Source organism: Penicillium robsamsonii, assembly GCF_028829455.1.
Source record: "Penicillium robsamsonii strain IBT 29466 chromosome Unknown utg000003l_segment0_segment0, whole genome shotgun sequence".
In the NCBI taxonomy this organism is placed as follows: Eukaryota; Fungi; Ascomycota; class Eurotiomycetes; order Eurotiales; family Aspergillaceae; genus Penicillium; species Penicillium robsamsonii.
The window spans coordinates 5,471,947-5,491,973 of NW_026643221.1; the positions used below are offsets into that span (position 1 = coordinate 5,471,947).

Genomic DNA, 20,027 nt, shown 5'->3' on the forward strand with positions numbered 1-20,027 from the left:
ACATTGCATTCCCTCTTACAACTAACACTTCCCCATACCTTTACCCCCCCATTCCAACCATTACATTCCTTTCATTCCACATGTTTTACTCTGGCTACCCCAATTAATTACCCACCATGTTCAAGGCCCTGATGGGCGGGGGCCGCTCGTCGTCTTCATCCGACGTTCGCAGCTCCAAGAGCAGCAGGCGCAAATCCGAAAAGCTTGACAAATCTGACACAAGATCGATCTCAAGTCGCAAGTCCTCACGGGGTGACGACCGTGACCGCGGCCTGGGTGACTTGTCGTCTTATTCGCCATCGGTTTCGCGCAGTAAGCGTGGCCCACCTAGCATCGCCGGCGACTCCGTCGCATCCACCTATGTGACCGCTGAGCCAGAAACCATTGATGACTCCAATAACTACTACATTGAACGCACACCAAAACGCAGAGACAGTGACCGGGAAAGCAAGAGTTATCGTCGGCGCGACCAGGACCGATCCGAGAGTCCAGAGCGTGAGAAGAGAAGAAGCCGCCGAGGAACACAAGATACTCTGGACGATGACTTGGATCGGGAGCGCGACAGGCACGAGCGTCCTCGCACCCAGCCAGGGGATCCGTTTGTGCCCCCGATCTCCACAAACATGCCGCCTAGCGCCCCAGGCGGGCAGTTTGCCGCCGAGATTGGCGCCCCAGGATTTTCGCAATTCCCCATGCAATACGACGCTGGGATGCCATCCGCAGGCCACTCGCCAGCGCATGAAGTTTCATATGACCCGCACGTGCAGCACCAATTTCCTGGCCAGTTCCCAGAGCAAAGTACTGCACCGTATCCACCGCCTAACCCCGCCGGTGCTGCGGCGGATTACTATGGTGACCAGGGCCAGTCGGTTGAGCACCAGCCCGGTATTCGACCGGCTCGCCCAAGTGTGCTTCCTAACACCCAAGCGCACTTGATGGCCGCATCTCCATCGGCTAACCCACCCCCCAGAGCCCAGCAGCCTGGGAGAGACGGGTGCGGCGGCGGCCTATTTTGATGATAATTTCCATGCTCCGGCACAGCATGGCCAGCCGCCAGCATTGTCTTCATCTAGACCCCCAAAGCCGTCTAAGCCCTCGAGCCCCCCGAAGCCTTCTTCATCGGGCGTTCTTCCTGCTGCCGCCATTGGAGCTGCCACTTATGGCATTGGTGATATGATGTCTCACTCCGAGTCGCATTCCGCTGCCCAGCACACTACTTCATACACTCAGCAGGGCCAGCCAATGGGATACGGTCAGCCGATGGCAGGCAGCAGCCACCAGTCTCCTTCTAAGCCGTCTCACTCTCATAGCTTCAGCGAAGGCGTCGGTATTGCGGCTGCAGGTGCTGCAACAGGGTACATGATGGGTCATCACCATCATTCCTCCAGCCCGGAGCACGCACCGCAATACGCTTTCCAGCATCACGGGCCATCTTCTCAAGCTGGTGGTATGATACCGTATGCCTCTGGCCACAACAATGCTTTGTATGCTGCAGGCGCGGGAGGATACGCTGTCCAGGCTGCCCACAACCCGGGCTTCTATCCTCATGGACCCAGCGCGCTAGCTTTCCAAGAGCGTCAGCGTGGTGCCATGGGCAGATTCGTGGATTTCTGGCGTGATCCCGAGGCCGTTGGAAGATTCGAGGACTACACGGAAAGTATTGGTGTGTGCAAATACTGTTTCCAACCTGGCACGAGCTCCGTCGATGCTCCTCGCAAGCATCATTATAATAGTCGCCGTCGATACTCCGACGATCGGCGGAGCAGTGGTAGCTCCAGAGTCAGCAAAATTAGCCGGTACAACTCCTCCGAAGATGAGAGCCGCCGACGGTCCAAGTCCAAAAAATCTTCCTCGTGGCTGCCTGGCATGCTGGCCGGCTATGCGACCAAGTCGCTCTTCTCAAGCAAGGAGTTTGACGATTCTTACAGCCTTCGCTCAGGCCGAGTAGCCTCCTCCCACGGGGAAGAAGATGACAGAAGGAGCCATACCTCTCGTGGTGTGACCCGTCGTTCTGGTCGCAGTCCCCACAGAGAACATTATGTAGACTCCAAGCATGCGTCGCATTCTGGACATTCTCGATACACACGCTCCAGATCGCGGTCTTCCTCTCGATCTGGCCGGCATTCGTATCTGAAGGAGGCCGCACTCGGTGCCGCAGTGGGCGGGGCTGCGCTGGCTGTTTCAAAGTCGCGCAACCGCTCCCGAAGTCGTTCTCCTGGAAGACGACAGAGCCGAAAGGATTCCTCCTCATCATCGTCATTTGTTAATCTTCCCAGGCCCGGCAAGAAGTCCATCGCTAGTGGTATCGGGTCTTTCTTTACTGCTTCTTCTGAGAATAGGAAGAAACGTCATACCAAGAAGCGCAGCGGTTTCTTCTCTTTCAGGAGTGGCTCTTCATCCTCTTCATTGGATAATGATCTTGCTTTCGGAGATGGATTTTCGAAGAAGTCCTCTAAGCTTAAGAAGGGCAAGAAGAATAAAGATGTCGATACCGCTTTGCAAGAACTCAGCGACACCGCAACCCGGTTGGCTGGCTCCTCGCCCCACGGTCCCGGCCGCAGCGCAGGCCAGATGTACACATCTCGACCAAGGCAATCTAAATACGCCCAATCTACCACACAGGACGAAGACTGGGTTGATGCCGAGTCGGACGACCAGTCTTCTTCAAGTATTAGCTCTGCGCTCGCATTCGGAGGAACCAGTGTTGAGTCTTCCTCTGACTCCGCCAGTAGCAAATGGGGCTGGAGATGGGGAAGCAAGAAGGACAAGAAGAAGGACAAGCGGTCGAGTGCCACGAATGCCGCTCTGGTAGCTGGCGCTGGCGCTATTGGTGCCGCTGCAATCTCTTCTGCGCGTCACCGTGATAGCGAGCCCCCGAGTAGATCTGGGAGCTTACAACACGTTTACCCAATGCCTACTTCTGACCCGTCTCGCTTTGATGTTGCGAAAATGTCCCCATCGGTATTTGCCGGGGAACCAACTCTCATCCGCCCGGGACCCATTCCCCTTCAGCAGCCTCAGCCTTTCACCCCCGTCTCTCAATCAGTTTATACTACCCAGGGAGCTATGCCGGGATCGATCCCCGTGTACAGTGCCCCAGCAGTCCCAGTAGCCCCACCCGCTTTCGCCAATGGGGTTGAACACGATGGCTCGCAGGTCCAAGGCCCTCGTGATCCAGCATGGGTACCAGAAGGGCCAACATACGTCGACCACCGGAGACCTCATCGTAGTGATTCCTCTCCTGTTTTCCCCACCCAGGAAACTGCTTCTAGCCTCAAGCGCCGGTTTACCGCTAAGGATCAAGCCTCTGTGCAATTCAACTTGACGGAAGAGCAAGCAGAGAGGGAACGCCATCTCACCCGTCGTGACAAGGACTCCCGGGGTGAATTTGCTGACCAGCCGGTTCAACTTATTGACCGAGAGGTGGCCCGCAAGGAAACCGACCCTCGAGATCGCCGCCGAAAGGAGCGAGAGGATGAAGAGCGCCGGTATGCCGACGACAAAGGAAAGAACTCATCCTGGGTTGGAGCAGCGGCTGCTGGAGCAGTTGGCGCGGCTGCTGCCAGCACTATTCTCTCTCGCAAGGCAGATGATGACGAAGCTTCTGAAGCCAGCCAGCGATACAATGAGCGCCGAGAGAAACGCCGCGCTGAGCGAAAGCGAGATATGGATACAGTGGCAGATACTTCGATTGTGTCGCGCTTCGAGCCTGCTCAGCCTATTAATGAAAAAGTGACCACGGTGGAACCTCGCGAAGACCAGAAGAAAGCGTCTCCTCGATCTCCCCGTCCAGCACCCATTTACGATGATTACGCGGAATTTTACGCCCCTGAGGAGATACGACATAGCGCAGATGATCATGCTCGCAGCAGCAACTCCAATAATATGCCCACAATTGTGGAGATAGAGCCGGCCGGCGAACGTGCACATAAGGAGCCTGCGCCTGCAGAGCTAGATTATTCATATGAACCCTACCAACACGTGGACCGGCTCCCATGGCCAGTCCCTGGGCTCAACTTCATTGAGCCAACTCCCCCCCAGAGCGTGCACGGTGGTTCCGTACGCGACGCTACCTCCCCAACCGCCCCTGCAACTAAACCTTATGATACCAAGCCTCGAGAACGACCAACCGGCTCCCGGGTCTCCTGGGGCGAACATGAGACTCATGAATATGAGATCCCCTCTTCTTCTGAACAGGATCCTCTTGAGCATGACATTTCCCCCACCGAAATTTCAGCCAAGGATGTTCCTCTCCCAGCATCCGAGATATCCCAAATTAAGGGTCTCCCGGGCAAACCAGAGTATGGCGCAGACATTGAATTCGCTGCCACAATCGCTGCTGCAACTGCCGCTGCCGGATTCGATCCCACTCTGATCACAAACGACCCATCCTACCATACCCGTACCTCCCCTCCTGGGTCGGAGGACGAACACACATTTACCTCACCCTGGTCTGCATCAGCTCGGAAGGGGCCCCATGGCTTCGTGGAGGGCGAGCTTGAAGAAATTGACCCCAAGTCTACTAAGAATATCCCTTCAGGTTCTGAGCATGCGGTCCATAATAAGGATGAGTTTTTCTTTGACGAGCCGGAATTATTCTCAAGAGACCGGGATATTTCTTCGGGACGCCGTGACAAATCCTCGATTGCCCAGGAGGTGATCGAGCAGCTGAATGGCAAATATGGCAAGCGCGATCGTACCGCTTCCCCCGAAAAAGACGTAGATGTCTTCTCGATGCCTGGTGGCTTTGACACAGCCGACTCTAGAGAGTTGGTTGATAATAGATCTGCGGTCTCGGCGCCGGCACCTGTTGCTATGGACCCAGAGACCCCGACCAAGTCTAAATCTAAGAAGTCGAGGCGGAGTGGCGATGTCTTTGATCTCCCCGAGTTCCAAGAGCGGGAACTCGCCGAGTCTGCTGTTATGAAGGATAAGGCACCGAAATCCCGCAAGTCCCGGCGCAGCGGCGACGACTTCGAGATTTACGAGTCACGGGAGGCGTCCCCATATCGGGATGACTCCCATTCTGTTGTCTCTGCCCCTGTCTCAAAGGATGAAACATCCAAGTCAAAGTCCAAGAAGTCTACGAGGAGTGGTGATGACTTTGGTATCATTGACTACTCGGAGTCGGTGGTTCCTGAGTCTCGTGATGATTCTTTCTCTATTGTCTCTGCTCCTGTGTCGAAGGACGAGACATCTAAGTCCAAGTCCCGCAAATCCCGACGAAGCGGCGACGACTTCGAAATCTACGAGTCACGCGAACCCTCTGAATCTCGGGATGACATCCGCTCGGTTACTTCTACTCCTGCTGGCAACGAGTACGAGTCGTCCAAGCCAGGAAAATCGAGATGCAGTGGGGATGACTACGATATTCCTAGATCGCGAGGGATCTCCGAGTCTCATGACGATAGCTGGTCTGTCTTCTCTGCACCTGTGTCGAAAGATGAGACTAGCAAATCCCGTCAGTCTCGACGCAGCGGAGATGACTTTGATATATCCGCATCGCCGGATGTATCCGAGTCGCGTGATGAGTCTCGTTCCGTAGTCTCTGAATCAGCAAAGTCTAGAAAGTCTCGTCGCAGCGGCGACGATTTCGATCCACGTCGCGACGCTGAGGCTGTTCCTGACGAAGAACGTGGCGAGGAGAAGAAGAGACGGCGCAAGCGTCGATCCAAGCATGAAAATGACCCTTTCTCTGTTGAGGATGATGCCCGCTCTGCCATTACGGACATTGGAGACGACAAGTCTGAGCCCCGTAAGCATCGGCACCGCTCATCCCGGGAAGCCGAATTTGATGACAATGCCTCTATAACCTCTTCTCCAGCTCGGATTGACGAATCCCGGGAGAAGCGCCGAGGCAAGGACGAGAAAGAAAAGAGCGGTGGCTTTTTGAGAAGTATTTTTGGCTCGCAGGTATCGGCTCCAGCTGAGCGTGTTCGGTCTGACCATTCTCGCTCTTCCTCGCTGGACAAGCGATCATCCCGCGAAGCCATATCTGATGCTGGTGTGGACGATGAACGCCGCCGTCATAAGAAGCGTTCTTCCAAACACCGCAGCTCCAGCAATGGAGATGAATTGGATCGCTACATGTCGGACAAGGAGAAGGGTCAGGATGACCCAAATCTGGAGGAGTACAGGTCCAGTAGACAGCAAAAGGAAGAGCGGCGTCGTCATCGGTACGAGGAAATCGTGGATTCAGGAAGGAAACGGGAATCTGAGAAGGTATAGCATCTGAACTTTCTTTTACTTACTTATGTTGTGATTTTGGTTGTACACTTTATTGTGCCATATAGTTTCCCTTTTTCGCTGGTTGATCTAACCAGCTTGCACAAAAACCACAAAACTCGAACAAAAAAAGAAATGTACTAAGCTTTTATTGGTTTTATTCTGTGCAGGACTATAGTGACAACTTCGACGAAGAATCTTTCTTAAGGGAGCGCCCTGAAATTCTAGCAGAGCGCGAAAATTATGCTTCGTGGCTTCCAGCATCAGCGGATAGCGCAGCCGCACTCGTTGCAACATCGGGACTGAATGAGATTTTGCAGAGGCCCCGGAGCCACTCAGCCTCCCCCCAGCCACAGAGAAGACACTTGACTTGACCCCGAAGTCTCTGAGCCGCCCCGCTTCACCTGAAACAAGCCACCCCCAGGGGTCCCGATCCCCCAAGCAACGCCGACACTCCGTGGCCAAGTCCACTATCGAATCACCCACTGCCGTGCCTCTCCACTTCCGTCGGCCCCCAACTTCCCCAGGCCTCTCGCGCGCAGTCCCCGTTGAACAACCCGCCCCCATCGCCTCCCCCGGCTCCCCGACCCAGCAACGCAACCGCCGGCCCGCGTCATCCGAGTTCCGAAACTCGCGCGAGATCCGCCCTCTATGGCTTGTCGAGCGCCATGGTCTGACCAAGGGCGAGCCCGAGGCCGCGGATCTCTTGCCATCGCTTCCATCCAGCAAGAACTCCTCCCGCGTGCCGTCAGTAGAGGACCTAAAATCCTTGCGCGACGACGACGGCATTAGAAGCTGGGAGCATGTAGACCTGAGCCACTCAATTATGGAGAACCAGAGGCCGACCGGTCTGACCATTTCCACTGACCATGCAAATGAAAGCCATAATAGAGACCTTGATCTCCTCGGCTCGCAGCACCCCACGCCTATCGCTGAACACTTCCAAGACGGCGAGTCCAGGAAAGAGAGGCCCAGGTACGAATTCCACTCTCCCTCTGAGCTCCTGCGGGACCCAGCTGTTCTAGACGAGTTGCCTCCTTCACCCACGCTGGACGCTCTCCCTTCTGCAGAGGGCTCCATGGTTGGCGTTGGCTCCAGGGAGCAAGAAACACAGCGTGCTCTCGACGCTCTCGAGGGTGTGTCCCGTCCTCATCACGAACCTGAAACCCCGACCCAAGAGAAGAGTTCGTTCTTCAGCGGCGCTGCGGATTTGGCCAAGGGCGCTGGCTTTGCCGGTGTTGTCGGTGCAGCTGCCATTGAGGCTACCAGGGACCACGACGAGTCTCGCTCCTTGCCTGCAGATGAGTCCACTAAGGACCACGGCTTTAGCAATGTTGTCGATGCAGAGGTTGCCGCTGCCGGTTCCTATCACGACCATGACAAGGCAAGTGTCAATGAGGAAGCGCTTAATGAGCCCGTTATTTCCATGGATGAGAATGCTCCCGCTGCGCTTGAGTCTGTGCACCCAGAGACGGACACAGCCAGGGGATTTGTTCCTGAATTGACTGAGCAGCATGTTGAGACTTCTGAGCTTCAAACTCAGCCCGACATAGATGCCGCTGCCGATGAAGGTGCGGCTACCCAGTCCTCTAAGAAGAAAAACAAGAAGAAGAAGGGCAAGAAGAACCAGGCCCAAAATGTGGATCTCGAAGCCCCCGAGGAACCGCTCACGCAGGAAGATTTGGCAAAGGAGTTGGTACAGGACTCTGCTGTTGACGCGCCTGTAGTCAAAGCTATTTCTGAAGAGCCCGAGCTTGCTGTCCCTGAGCAATCCGGGCCCGAGCTTGAGAATGTTGAGGCATCCCGCGAGCTTGGACCCGATCCTGTGGTAGAAGCTGCTCCTATTGAGTCCGTACCTATCGAGAGCGCTTCGGTCGAGCCCGTGGTTGCTGTTCCTGAAAAATCTGAGCCCGAGCCCATCGAGGCTGTTCGTGAGCTTGAGTTCGAGCCTTTGGTTGCAGCAACTGAAGAACCAGACTCTGTCACTGCTCCTGACTCCGAACCTACTCAGGTGAAGCCTACTGACACCGAACAGGCTGAGGACACTGCATCGTCAACTAAAAAGGCCAAACGCGACAAGAAGAAGCAGAAGAAGAAGTCTAGAAACGCATCTACTAGTGAAGAGCCTGCAGATGACACCCTCGTTGCTCAGCCTCAGGATGATACCTCTGACTCTAAGGAGATTCAGGGCTCACAAGAAGACAAAATATCTGCGTCTACGGACGAGATTGTTGCTGCTCACTTGCCCGAGGACATTGCTACTTCTACTGAACTCCCCGAGAGCACCTCTGATCAGCCTGTGATCCCATCTGCTGCCACTGATATAGAGCAAGCTCCAAGTCAGCAGCAATCCGGAGAGCTGGCTCAGCCTATGGAACATGTATCTACTGAAGAATCCGTTCTACCTGTTTCCGAAGATCGCAGTCTACCCGTTCGGGAAGAGCCGACCCCAGACCCTGTTTTCACTGATGCCCACGAAACCCAAACTCCGGGTGCGAATCAACCAGAAGCAGAGGAACTATCCCGCAGCTTCGAAGAGATTGAGAAGCCAACTGAAGAGTCTGCTCCAGAGGCCCCTCTCGATTACACCACCCCCAAAAGTCCTGAAACACCCAAAGAAGACACCGAAGGCGAAGACAACTTCGAAGAGGCTGTCGAGGAACAGATTCCACGGCCCACCGAAGAGAAGAATGTGCCTGTACCTGAGCCTGCCATCGAAGTGGCTGCAGATTCCCCCGCAGAAGCTTCGGAAACAAAGGTGGAGAAGCGGAAAAACAAGAAAAAGAAGAATCGCAAATCCACGGCCGTCGAAGAACCTGAGATTTCCGCTGAAACGCCCGCTCCCAAAACCGAATCCCAGCCAGAAAGCAAAGAGCTCGAACCTGAGCAATCAGCTGTTGTCGATCCTGCGGATACCCAATCCCCTTCGATTGGCGGTGAAGCCTTACCTTCTGATTTTGAACATCTTGAACAGCCAGCCAAGGATGTCGACCAACCCTTTGAAACCACCGTTGAAGGGCCTGCAGCTACCCAAGAGCAGGAGCAAGTCCCATTGGAGGCTGATGTGGATGTAACACCTGTCGCGACCGAGCCAGTGGGACCCACGGGGCCATCCGATGGACTGTCAGGGCCAGCTGTCGTCGAGGATCATCCTAACGCTGAATTCCCGGATCTTGCTGAGGATGCTTCTCGTGAAATCCCAGAGCCTTCTGCTATTGAGACTCAACCCGAACCTGAAGCCGAGCCTGAAGTCGTTTTGACGGCGGCCCAGAAGAAAAAGGCCAAGAAGAATAAAAAGAAGGGCAAGCAGAGTGAATCTTCTATTTCTTACGACGAGAAGCCTGCTGAGTCTACTTCGCCGGCACCTGAAATTGAGACCGCCGCCGAAGATAAAGATATAGCCAAGGAAACCCCTCTTATCACCGAAGACGCATCGGTGGATGCACCTCAGCAAGTAAGCGAGATGGAGCTGCCCGTTGAGGTCAAACAATTGCCCGACCCCGAGCAACTTCCTGGGCTTGAACAAATTTCTGAGGCTGTACCGATCCAGGAAGAACCATCTCCTGGCCCTCTTCCGGAACCAATGACAGAACCCAAGGAAGACCCCATCGCACAAGAGGAGCAGGCCAAAACCGAAGAATCTCTTGCCGAGCCAGAGGTCCTTATGACCGCTGCGGAGAGGAAGAAGGCCAAGAGGGCGAAGAAGAAGCAGCAGCAAAAGGAGCAAGAAGACAGCATTGTCTCTGTTCCTGGAGACATCCAGCCCGTTGAGATTGTGCCTACGCCCGATGTCGAAGCCGCCGAGCCAAGCAAGGACATTGCGCCTGCCGTGGAAGTTGATCATGTTGCTGTTGCTCCAGCGGACTTCTCAGCAGCTGTGCCTTCCGAGCCTGCCAAGACTGAACCGGATGTTGTGCTTACATCTGAAAACGAGCCCGAGGCCGCTCTGGTCACTGAAGATACTCTTCTCCGTCTCAATACTGAGGCCATTGAGCCAACAAAAGATATCGATCCTCTTGCTGAAGCCGAGCTCCCGGTAGAAGACGCTGCCCCATCGTCTCAGATTGAGGCCACCGAAGCTATCGCCGATGCTCCACTTGTATTAGAAGAAGTTGCCGCTCCTGCCAAAGAGGACGATGCCTTGAAGGCAGAGGAGCCGAATATCAAGGATGCGACCCCTGTGATGACAGAAGAACCCTCGGTTGACGCTCCAGAGGTTGATGCCCCCAAAGCACAAGAACAATCTCCTGAACCCGAGGTTCCAATGACTGCCGCCGAGAGGAGGAAGGCTAAGAAAAACAAGAAGAAGCAACAGAAGCAAGATTCCATGCAGCTTGACGAGCAGCCCACGCATGAGACTGACCCTACTTCTACGGAGGAAAAGAGTGGTGATATTTTACCCGAGAGTGAAGCCTCTCCCATTGGTGAAGCTATTGTGGGTGTCGATGAGCCCTCTAAATCCGAGGCAGCGCGCGATCCTGAAGTCGAGACAAAGGCTGAACAGGAACAATCTCAGGATGTGGCAATTCTCGACTCCGGACTTGCCCCCGAGGCACCCGCAGACGAGACTATTTCTACCTCGGAGATTGCTGAACAAGCTGTTGATCTTCAGGACGAGGACAAGGAAACCGCCCCAGAGCCTACAGTTGAAGTTGCTTCCACGGAAGAGCCCCAAGAAGAACAAAAGCTTGATTTGGCCATCAGCGAGGAGCCTGCCTTAGACAAGCCCCTCGATGAGAAACCCGCAGAGTCTGCGCCAGAGTCAGTTGTGGAGGAAATTAAGCCTGTGGAGTCCACAGCAAGTCCAGTGGCGGAGCAGGCTGAAGATGAACAGTCGGCAACTTCTTCGAAGTCAAAGAAGAAGAAGAAGAACAAGAAGAATCGCCAATCAGTTGCTGCCGAAGAAGATCAGCTTGCACCCGCTGAGGAGGAGTCCAGGCTTGTCCCCGCCGAGGAAGAGGTTAAGCTTGCACCCGCCGAAGAAGAGCATACACCTGTGCTTACTAAGAGTGAATCCATCGAACCCGCCCCATCTCAAGATCCCGAACAGCCATCTCCTAGTAAAGATGCGGAGACTGCTATTGTGACGGAAGAGGCGCCTGAGGCCGACGACCCCTCTTCGGAAGAGACCACACAGCTAGAGGCCCCTGCCGATGCACCTGTCGACGCCACCGAGGCCGCTGAAGAGGCATCGATGACTCCTGCTCAGAAGCGGAAGGCTAAGAAGGATAAGAAAAAGCGCCAATCAGGTTCTGCTCCAGAGGAGTCTACGGCCGTTCCCGCTGAAGAAGAGCCTACACCTATGCCCACTGAAAGTGAATCCATCAAATCCGCGGCACCTCAAGAGGTTGAACAACCTTCTTTCGATGAGGATGCAGATACCCCTATTGTGACAGAAGAGGCCCTTAAGGCTGATGATGCCTCCATAGAAGAGACTTCGCAACCAGAGGCCTCTGCCGATGCAGCCACTACTGAGGCCGCCGAGGAGGCATCGATGACGCCTGCTCAGAAACGGAAGGCTAAGAAAGACAAGAAAAAGCGCCAGTCAGCTGCAGTTGAAGAGGAGCAACCTACACCTGCCGAGAAGGAGTCTAAGGCAGTTCCCGCCGAGAAAGATGTTCAGTTTGCACCCGCCGAAGACGAACCTACACCTGTGCCTGCTGAGGCTGAATTCACCGAACCAGCGCCATCTCAAGAGGCTGAGCAGCCTTCTCCCAATCAAACCGCGGATACCCCTATTGTGACGGAAGAGGCGCCTAAGGCCGATACCTCCATAGAACAGACTTCGCAGCCAGAGGCCTCTGCTAATGCAGCCGCCACCGAAGCCGCTGAAGAGGCATCAATGACACCTGCCCAGAAACGGAAGGCCAAGAAAGATAAGAAAAAGCGCCAATCTGTTGTTGCCGAAGAGGAACAGTCCGTGCCTCTTGAGGAGGCCAAGCCTGAATCAGCCGAGGAAGAGGTCAAACCTACACCAGCCGAAGAGGAGCCCATGCCTGAATCCGCACAGAGAGAGCTCCTTGAGCCTATCTCGGCACCGGAAACCGAACAGTTCACTGTTGACAAAGATGCGCAGCCTCCTATTATGGTAGAAGAAGCGCCCAAGGCCGATGAACCCTCTCTCGAAGAGACTTCTCAGCCAGAGGCGTCTGCCGATGTACCCGTCGATGCAGCCGCCACCGAGGCCGCTGAAGAGGCCTTAATGACTCCTGCTCAGAAGCGGAAGGCCAAGAAAGATAAGAAAAAGCGCCAATCAGTTGTTGCCGAGGAGGAACAGGCTGCACCCGCTGAGGAGGAGTCTAAGGTTGTCCCCGCTCCGGAAGAGCCCACTGAGCCTGAGTCGACTCAGCAAACAGAACAACTAGCCGTCGACAAAGATGCGCAGCCTCCTATTATGACAGAAGAAACGCCCAAGGCCGATGAACCCTCTCTCGAAGAGACTTCTCAGCCAGAGGCGTCTGCCGATGTACCCGTCGATGCAGCCGCCACCGAGGCCGCTGAAGAGGCCTTAATGACTCCTGCTCAGAAGCGGAAGGCCAAGAAAGATAAGAAAAAGCGCCAATCAGTTGTTGCCGAGGAGGAACAGGCTGCACCCGCTGAGGAGGAGTCTAAGGTTGTCCCCGCTCCGGAAGAGCCCACTGAGCCTGAGTCGACTCAGGAAACAGAACAACCAGCCGTCGACAAAGATGCGCAGCCTCCTATTATGACAGAAGAAACGCCCAAGGCCGATGAGCCCCCTATGGAAGAGGTCAAACGGCAGGATGCCCCTGCTGATACAGCTGTTACCGAGCTTGCTGTGGAGGAGACAATGACTGCCGCACAGAAAAAGAAGGCCAAGAAGGACAAGAAAAAGCAACGCAAGTCTGTTGCTTTTGACGATGATGTCACCCCGGCCGAAGAGCTGCACCCAGAGCAAGATTCCCCTGCACCTGAAGACAAGGTTGAATCTCAAGATGCTCCAGTTGAGCTGGTTACTTCCGAAGAATCAGCCAAGGAGTTGCCATCGACTGAAGGAGTCCCCGAGCCTGCTGCTGAAAGGGAAGTTTTGGAGACAACAGAAGAACCCATTTCCTCGGAACAAAATAAGGAGATCACCGAGCACGAGCTAGCCTCCACTGCTGCTCCCGGTAGCATTCCAGCTGAAGTCGAGGAGACAAAGTCCGCAGCGCAGTTGCTGGAGCAGCCGGAACAAGAGGCCCAGACTCCCTCAGAGCCCCAGTCGCCCAGTGCACAAGAGCCCGAAGTTGCCTTGACTGCGGCGCAAAAGAAGAAGGCGAAGAAGAATAAGAAGAAGGGCAAGTCTGTGGACTTAGCCGACAACGCCCCTGCTGCCATAGACGCAGCGCAAGAATCTGACCCTAAATCTGAGCCCATTATTCAAACTTCGACTGATGCTCCGGCTGAAGCTCTAGAGTTGCAAGATAATTTATCCCCTGAGCCAGCACAGCCCGCAGAAGTTCTGGAGCAAGAAAATACGATCGAGCCCGGGGCTTCCAAGGCGGAGGAACTCGAGACAACAGGAACCGTATCCGACGATGTGCCAAAAGAGGAAACTCCTCGTGTCAAGGAGACCGACAATGAACCACCGGCCACCGAAGCGATTGCCTCTTCTCCTGCCGAGCCGACCGAAGAAGAAGCTGGCATGTCCGCTAAGGAGCGACGCAAAGCTGCTAAGAAAGCGAAGAAACGCCAGTCCAAGAATGTCGACGCCGAAAACGACGCTACAACATCCGATTCGCCTTCTGCCCTGGCGACCGTGCCTGCTACACCCATTGAAGCAGCCAATAGCGTCGAAAAAGTCCTCACCTCCACGGACACAGACGCCCCTGGACTTTCAGCCGTACCGGCGTCCTCGCCTGCGGAACATGACGGTAAAGAACATCAGTCCCACGCCATAGAAACTTACGACGCCACGGCGCAAGATACGGCCTCGACTGATAAATACATGTCTTCGCAGGTAGAGCAGATGCCGATAGAGAGTCCTTTTTTAGATTATCCTCCCCAGCCCGTGCTTGAGCGTTCAGTTGATTCCGGCGAGTTGGTGGAGGGAAATTCTCAGCAGGAGGGTGATGTCGCCTCAACTGCACAGGAGCCAGAGGGGGAGTTGGTTGAGCCTGCATCCCTTGAGCAGATAAAGACAGTTGGTGATGGTGAGAATGTTGAGGAGGAATCGTCTGTGCCGGAAGCAGACGATCTCTCCGCGGAGAAGATTGAAGAGATGCCTGTGGCTGTGCCGATTGATGTTATCACAGAGGCACAGATACAAGGATCTCATGTGGAGGAGGCTTCTGAGATAACTGTCTCGAAGAAGCAGAAGAAGAAGAAAAACAAAAACATAAACAAAAACCAAGAGGAAGCTGTGGCACCTGACCCAGAAAACTCCACTACAGAGGAAAAGGAGCAAACTGAAGCTGTGCCTTTGGTTGAGGCCGAGCCCCAGCTGGAGGTAAAGGAACTCACTGAACCTGAGCCTATTGCCGAGGCCGAACCAGTGCTAGTTCCAGAGGAGCAACCGGCAGATTATCCACACGGCATTGAAGAGACCGCCGCTGTCCAGACAATCGAGGACATTGATGACACCAAAGAGAACAATGTCGCGGAAGTTGAGGCCGTTGCCCCTCCCACTGAAGAGTTAGAAACAGCCGCTGTTCCAAGGAAGAAGAGTAAGAAGGACAAGAAGAAGCAACGCCAATCAATTCTTGCTCAAGAACCCGAGGCTGAGCCCCAGCCTGAGGAACAGCCAGCACGTGAGGTGGCTGAAACTTCTGTCCAAGAGGCTGAGACTGCAACGGAGTCAGCGCCTATCGAGATTGTTACGCAAGATGAGCTTGTCACCAGGGCAGAAGAGTCTACAGTGCAGCCTGTTGATGCCATCGAGGACGCCGCCAAGGATCTTGTAACGCCTTCTCAAGACACCGAACACCATGTTCCAGTCCAAGAAATTGAAAGCGGAGAGCGCTCCTCTGAACTTCCATCCACTGAATCGAAGATCGAGGAAGAAGACAAGCCGGTCGAGGAAGCCGCCGAAACCGCAGCAGAGATCCCAGATGACAAGCAACCTAGCGAACAAGCGCCGCCTGAAGCCTCCCCTAAGCCCGAAGGGGAATCGGCGACTGTCCCCAAGAAGATGAGCAAGAAAGAGAAGAAGAGGGCCGCCGCCGCCGCCCTTCTGGAGGAAAAAAAACTCGTTGAGTCACAGCCTGAAACCGGGGAGCCCTCGACTATTACTCCTCAAGCTATAAAGGAAGCGGTGGAGCAGACTATCATTCAAGAGCCGCTGCCTTCAGAGACCGAAGGCAGCCCTCAATCTGAGGCAGAGAGAAGCCTAGACGAAACGACAGGATTGACAACTTCCGAGCCGAAGAAAGATGTCCTAGAGCAGCCTACTGAGGCTCCCAAGTCCACCGAGCCTCTTGAATTTGGGGACAAACCGGAGGAGTCTATAAAAGAGCTAGCTGGTGAGCCAGCTGCGGTCGATACTATTACTCGGAAAATGTCAAAGAAGGACAAGAAAAGAGCCAAAAAACAAGGGAAGCAAGAAGTCATTGAGCTGGCTTCCCCTCTGACCAAGGACCATATCCCTACCACCGAGCCTGCAACTGCAGAGGTTGCCCCTGAACCGGAGGCAACTATTAAGGATACCCCAATAGAGCTTGTTCCTACTGCCGAGCCCGCGACTACGGAGGCTGCTATTGAGCTGGAGGCGACTCCTGATGAGACCCCAACTGAGACTGCTGAGCCTGAGTCCATTGGCCGGGAGGAAATTCAGGACGCTCCTAAGCCCGAGCCTGAAAGCATTGAGACGCCAGCTCTTGGTGGATTTGGCATTGTATCGGAAGACAAGCGACCTCCAGAAAGAGAAAAAAATGAAGCAGTCGTCTTTCTGGACACACTCGATACGCCATCACCCACAGAATCCACTGGCCAAGACACCAACAGTGAGCCCCTTGACCTCGAGGGTCCTGCCGAGAAGAAGGCCACGGGAGGCGAGGCCCAAGTTCGGGCCGATGCACGGGACCTTGAGAAAACAGCTGATCTCGAGGTCGTCGAGGGCCTCATTGAGGACCAACCTGGAGAACCTGAAGTGCCGCCGGCTCTGTCCAAGAAAATGTCAAAGAAGGACAAGCGCAGGGCCAAGAAGAATGCCGGAGTCACCGAAGAAGTCTCGACTCAACAACCAGAAGAGACTCAAGCTGATGTGGCTGAGTTGCCGACAGAATCCGAGATCCACCAGACAGAGGCTACTGTGGAGCAAGAGATCCCCAAGGAACCTGAACATGCTGCAGAGCCTCAGCCTACATTGGAGCGAGAGTTGCCAATTGAGGACCCCCTTCCTATTGAGGATCAGCCTATACCCGAGCCAGAAGTTCAGGTTGAGCCTACACAACCCGACGAAGAACCTGTTGTCGGCGAGGGACTTCCGCTTTCACGCAAGGCCTCGAAGAAGGCCAAGAAGGCTCAAAAAGCCAACAAATCCCTGGATATTGAGCTTCCGGCTCAAAACACGATTGACGCAGATCAGCATGCTACCATTGTGCCATTCGAAGATGACCACTCAAAGGCACCAGTCACAGAAATTCCAGACGAGAATTTGCCCCATGACGAAGAAGACTGGCCGGCAATTGATTGGCAGGCCAAGTTCGAAGAGTCCCAGAGATTAAGAGAAGCGGAGCCTGAGCCTGAGCCGGAAGTTCCACCTCCCGAGCCGGAGATTATTGGAGAATTTGTTGAATCTTCATTCCCCGAGGTCTTGGAAGAGGCAGATGAAGCTGCGGAGGAAGAATCTTGGGCTTTGCGGAGCAAAAAAGACAAGAAGAAGGCCAAGAAGAACAAGAAGCAGTCACAACAAGCTGCCCCGGGACCCGAGGAGCCTTCACTGGAACCCTTGAATGACAAAGAGATCGAACCGCCTGCTCGAACAACTACTCCCGGTGGATCTAAGATTGCCAACTTATTTCCCGGCCTGGAGCGTGGGGGATTTCGGCGATCGGCTTTGGACCAGCCAACACCGTCGCTAAAAGATAGTGCTGAGGATGAGACAACAACAGAGTTGGAAGCGAATCGAGATATCGCGATCCCTGTCTCGGAAGCACCCCTAGCGACCACTGAAATCAAAGAAATCCCCCAAGGTTTTGCTTCTGAGCTGCCCAGCAGCCTTGAAAGACAAATTGAGGCAACAATCTCGGAACTGAACGGTCACTCCGAACCTCCTACTGCTACGGAAAATGAATCAATTAGGGAGCCAGACCATCCGACGCAAGGCGAAAAGTCCTTGGATGCCCCATTATCGTTGTCAATGGAGCCCTTCAATGAACGGACTCGTACTGAGGAGCCTTCTTCTCCTACGCGTCTTCCACCCCGGACAGAAGGAGAGGAACTGTGTGAACTACGCCGATCACCCTCAATCCATGGACGGCACCAGCATCCTCCCCGAACATGGAGTTTGGATGAACCTTCTCTACCAGCTCTTGCCCCATCGCCTCCTCGATCGCTCTTCGGACCGATTGACGATGTGCGACCTCGGACACCGCTTGATACAATTGCGGAACAAGAACCACGGGATGTTCAGGGAGGGACGGCTCGTCGCGGGACTCCCCGTCTGGAAATGAAGCCCGAACATGTCTTACCTCGACCTCAAACACCGGTCCGGAAATTTACAGACAATGCCTTTGATCGAGAAGCTTGGCCTACAGAAAAGGATTCCAAAGAAATTCTCACACCCGAAGGGCCAATTCTAAAGCCAAGCACCAGCAGTGGAAAATTACGTCGTACAAATCGCAGTATTAGTGGCGATCTGCGGGCGGCTAGTCGAGCACTAGATTCCCAGCCTTCGAATCTCGATCTCGATCAGCTCCCGTCTTCCTCCTCTTATGACCCCGTCACCGACAAGGGCAAACGTCCGCTGCGAAATATGTCGGATGTCTATGTAAGTTGATTAATTTATTTTCCTTTTGTCATTGTTTTGTTTTTGTTTACTAACTTCCGCAGGAGGGATGGGGTGAGACGCCCAATTCCCCACGGTCGCCCAGCCGACCGCCTAGTGTCCGTCGTCGTCGCAGCATGCAACACTTGCAAGACATCGAAACCCGGCTCGATCAGCTCATCTCCGAGAACCGTCTACTGATCGCCGCCCGCGATGAAGCCGAACATAAGCTTAAGAATTCCAGCGTCGCTCGTCGAAAGAGCGACCGTGCGCTCAACACCCGCGACGGCGATCTGCGCGATCGGGAATCAGAGGTGGAACAATTGAAGAACTCAGTGGAATGGCTGCAGAAGGAGACGACTCGCCTGACCCAAGAGAACGAGGGCCTGACCGCATCCAACTCTGCTCTCGCCGCCGCGCACGCCGCCGAGGTCAACACCGTGCGCGAGTCGTCCACACGCGAACTGGCCGAGTTACAGTCGCAACACGCTCAACTATCGTCCCAGATGGAGGATCGTGTTCGACAAGAGATTGAGTCGGCTCTTGCGCAAAAAGATATTGAATTGCGCCGTCTGCGCACCGAACTTGAGGAGGCTCGTGATAAGGTGAAGGAGCTCCAACAACAAATCGCAGCCTCGGTACATGACAATGCCCTTGTCTTCCGTGATGAAGAGTACTTTGATGCTGCCTGCCAGAAACTATGTGGCCATGTCCAATCTTGGGTCGTACGCTTTTCCAAGCACAATGATAAGCGTCGCTGTCGCCCACTCAGTGAGTTGCAGGACGAAAAGATCGCAGACCGATTCGATAATGCCCTTCTCGACGGCTCCGATCCCGATGCCTACCTATCCGATCGTGTCCGCCGCCGCGATGTCTTTATGTCGGTGGTCATGACGATGGTCTGGGAATACATCTTCACCCGTTATCTCTTTGGCATGGATCGAGAGCAGCGTCAAAAGCTCAAGTCTCTTGAGAAACAATTGGGCGAGGTGGGCCCAACCCGTGCTGTGCATCGCTGGCGAGCCACCACTCTCACACTACTGTCCCGCCGACCAGCCTTTGCTGCACAACGTGAGAGCGATACGGAGGCTGTTACTCTAGAGGTCTTCCAAACCCTATCACGGGTCCTCCCTCCTCCGTCTCATGTTGAATCCCAGCTCCTGGATAATCTCCGTAAGATCATGCGGGTAGCAGTCAGTCTGTCCTTGGAGATGCGCACCCAGCTGGCTGAATTCATCATGCTGCCGCCTCTGCAGCCTGAATATGATACCAATGGTGACCTTGCACGCCAAGTGTACTTCAACGCAGCCCTGATGAATGAGCGCAGTGGTCTGACAAACGACAACGGCGAGCTCGAAGCTCAACAGTCCATTGTGCGCATTGTGCTCTTCCCTCTTGTTGTCAAAAAGGGCAATGATGTGGGCGAGGGTGAGGACGAGGTTGTCGTCTGCCCGGCCCAAGTCCTCATTGCCCGCCCCAGCAAAGACAAGAAAGTATCAAGGATGATGAGCGGCGACCGCATGTCCATCGATGCTTCCAAGTCGGTCCACAGTATTGCTCACAGTGTGGCACCGTCATCTATGATGGACATGAGCAATGTGATCTGAGGCGTCACACTCCGATCATGATTGCTCCCATCTTATACATGCGTGCTTGCGGCATCCTTGCTCTTATTGTCTATTTTTTGCTTTTCTTCTCTCAGTTGGTGATATGGCGTCAAGGTCAATTAACGTAACGGTCATTGCAAGGTCGATGACCGTGAATATGTGGAGTTATTTGTTTTATGTTTCTGTTGCTATTTGATTTCCCGTGTTCTTTCTAAGACAGTGTATCAGCGTGTGTATTTACCATGGCATTGATGTCTTATGAAGTGATGACC

General features: G+C 54.4%; 1 protein-coding gene across 1 annotated transcript; it reads left to right on the top strand.

Moving 5' to 3' along the window:
- Positions 1-116: 116 nt before the first annotated feature.
- Positions 117-19,755, top strand: lah (involucrin repeat protein; the record flags this gene model as incomplete). The annotated part of the gene is made up of 5 exons (XM_057231081.1): positions 117-906; positions 971-6,222; positions 6,396-6,512; positions 6,548-18,151; positions 18,214-19,755. 5 exons carry the CDS (start codon positions 117-119, stop codon positions 19,753-19,755), a joined length of 19,305 nt encoding a protein of 6,434 aa, XP_057086171.1.
- Between the last annotated feature and the right edge of the window lie 272 nt (positions 19,756-20,027).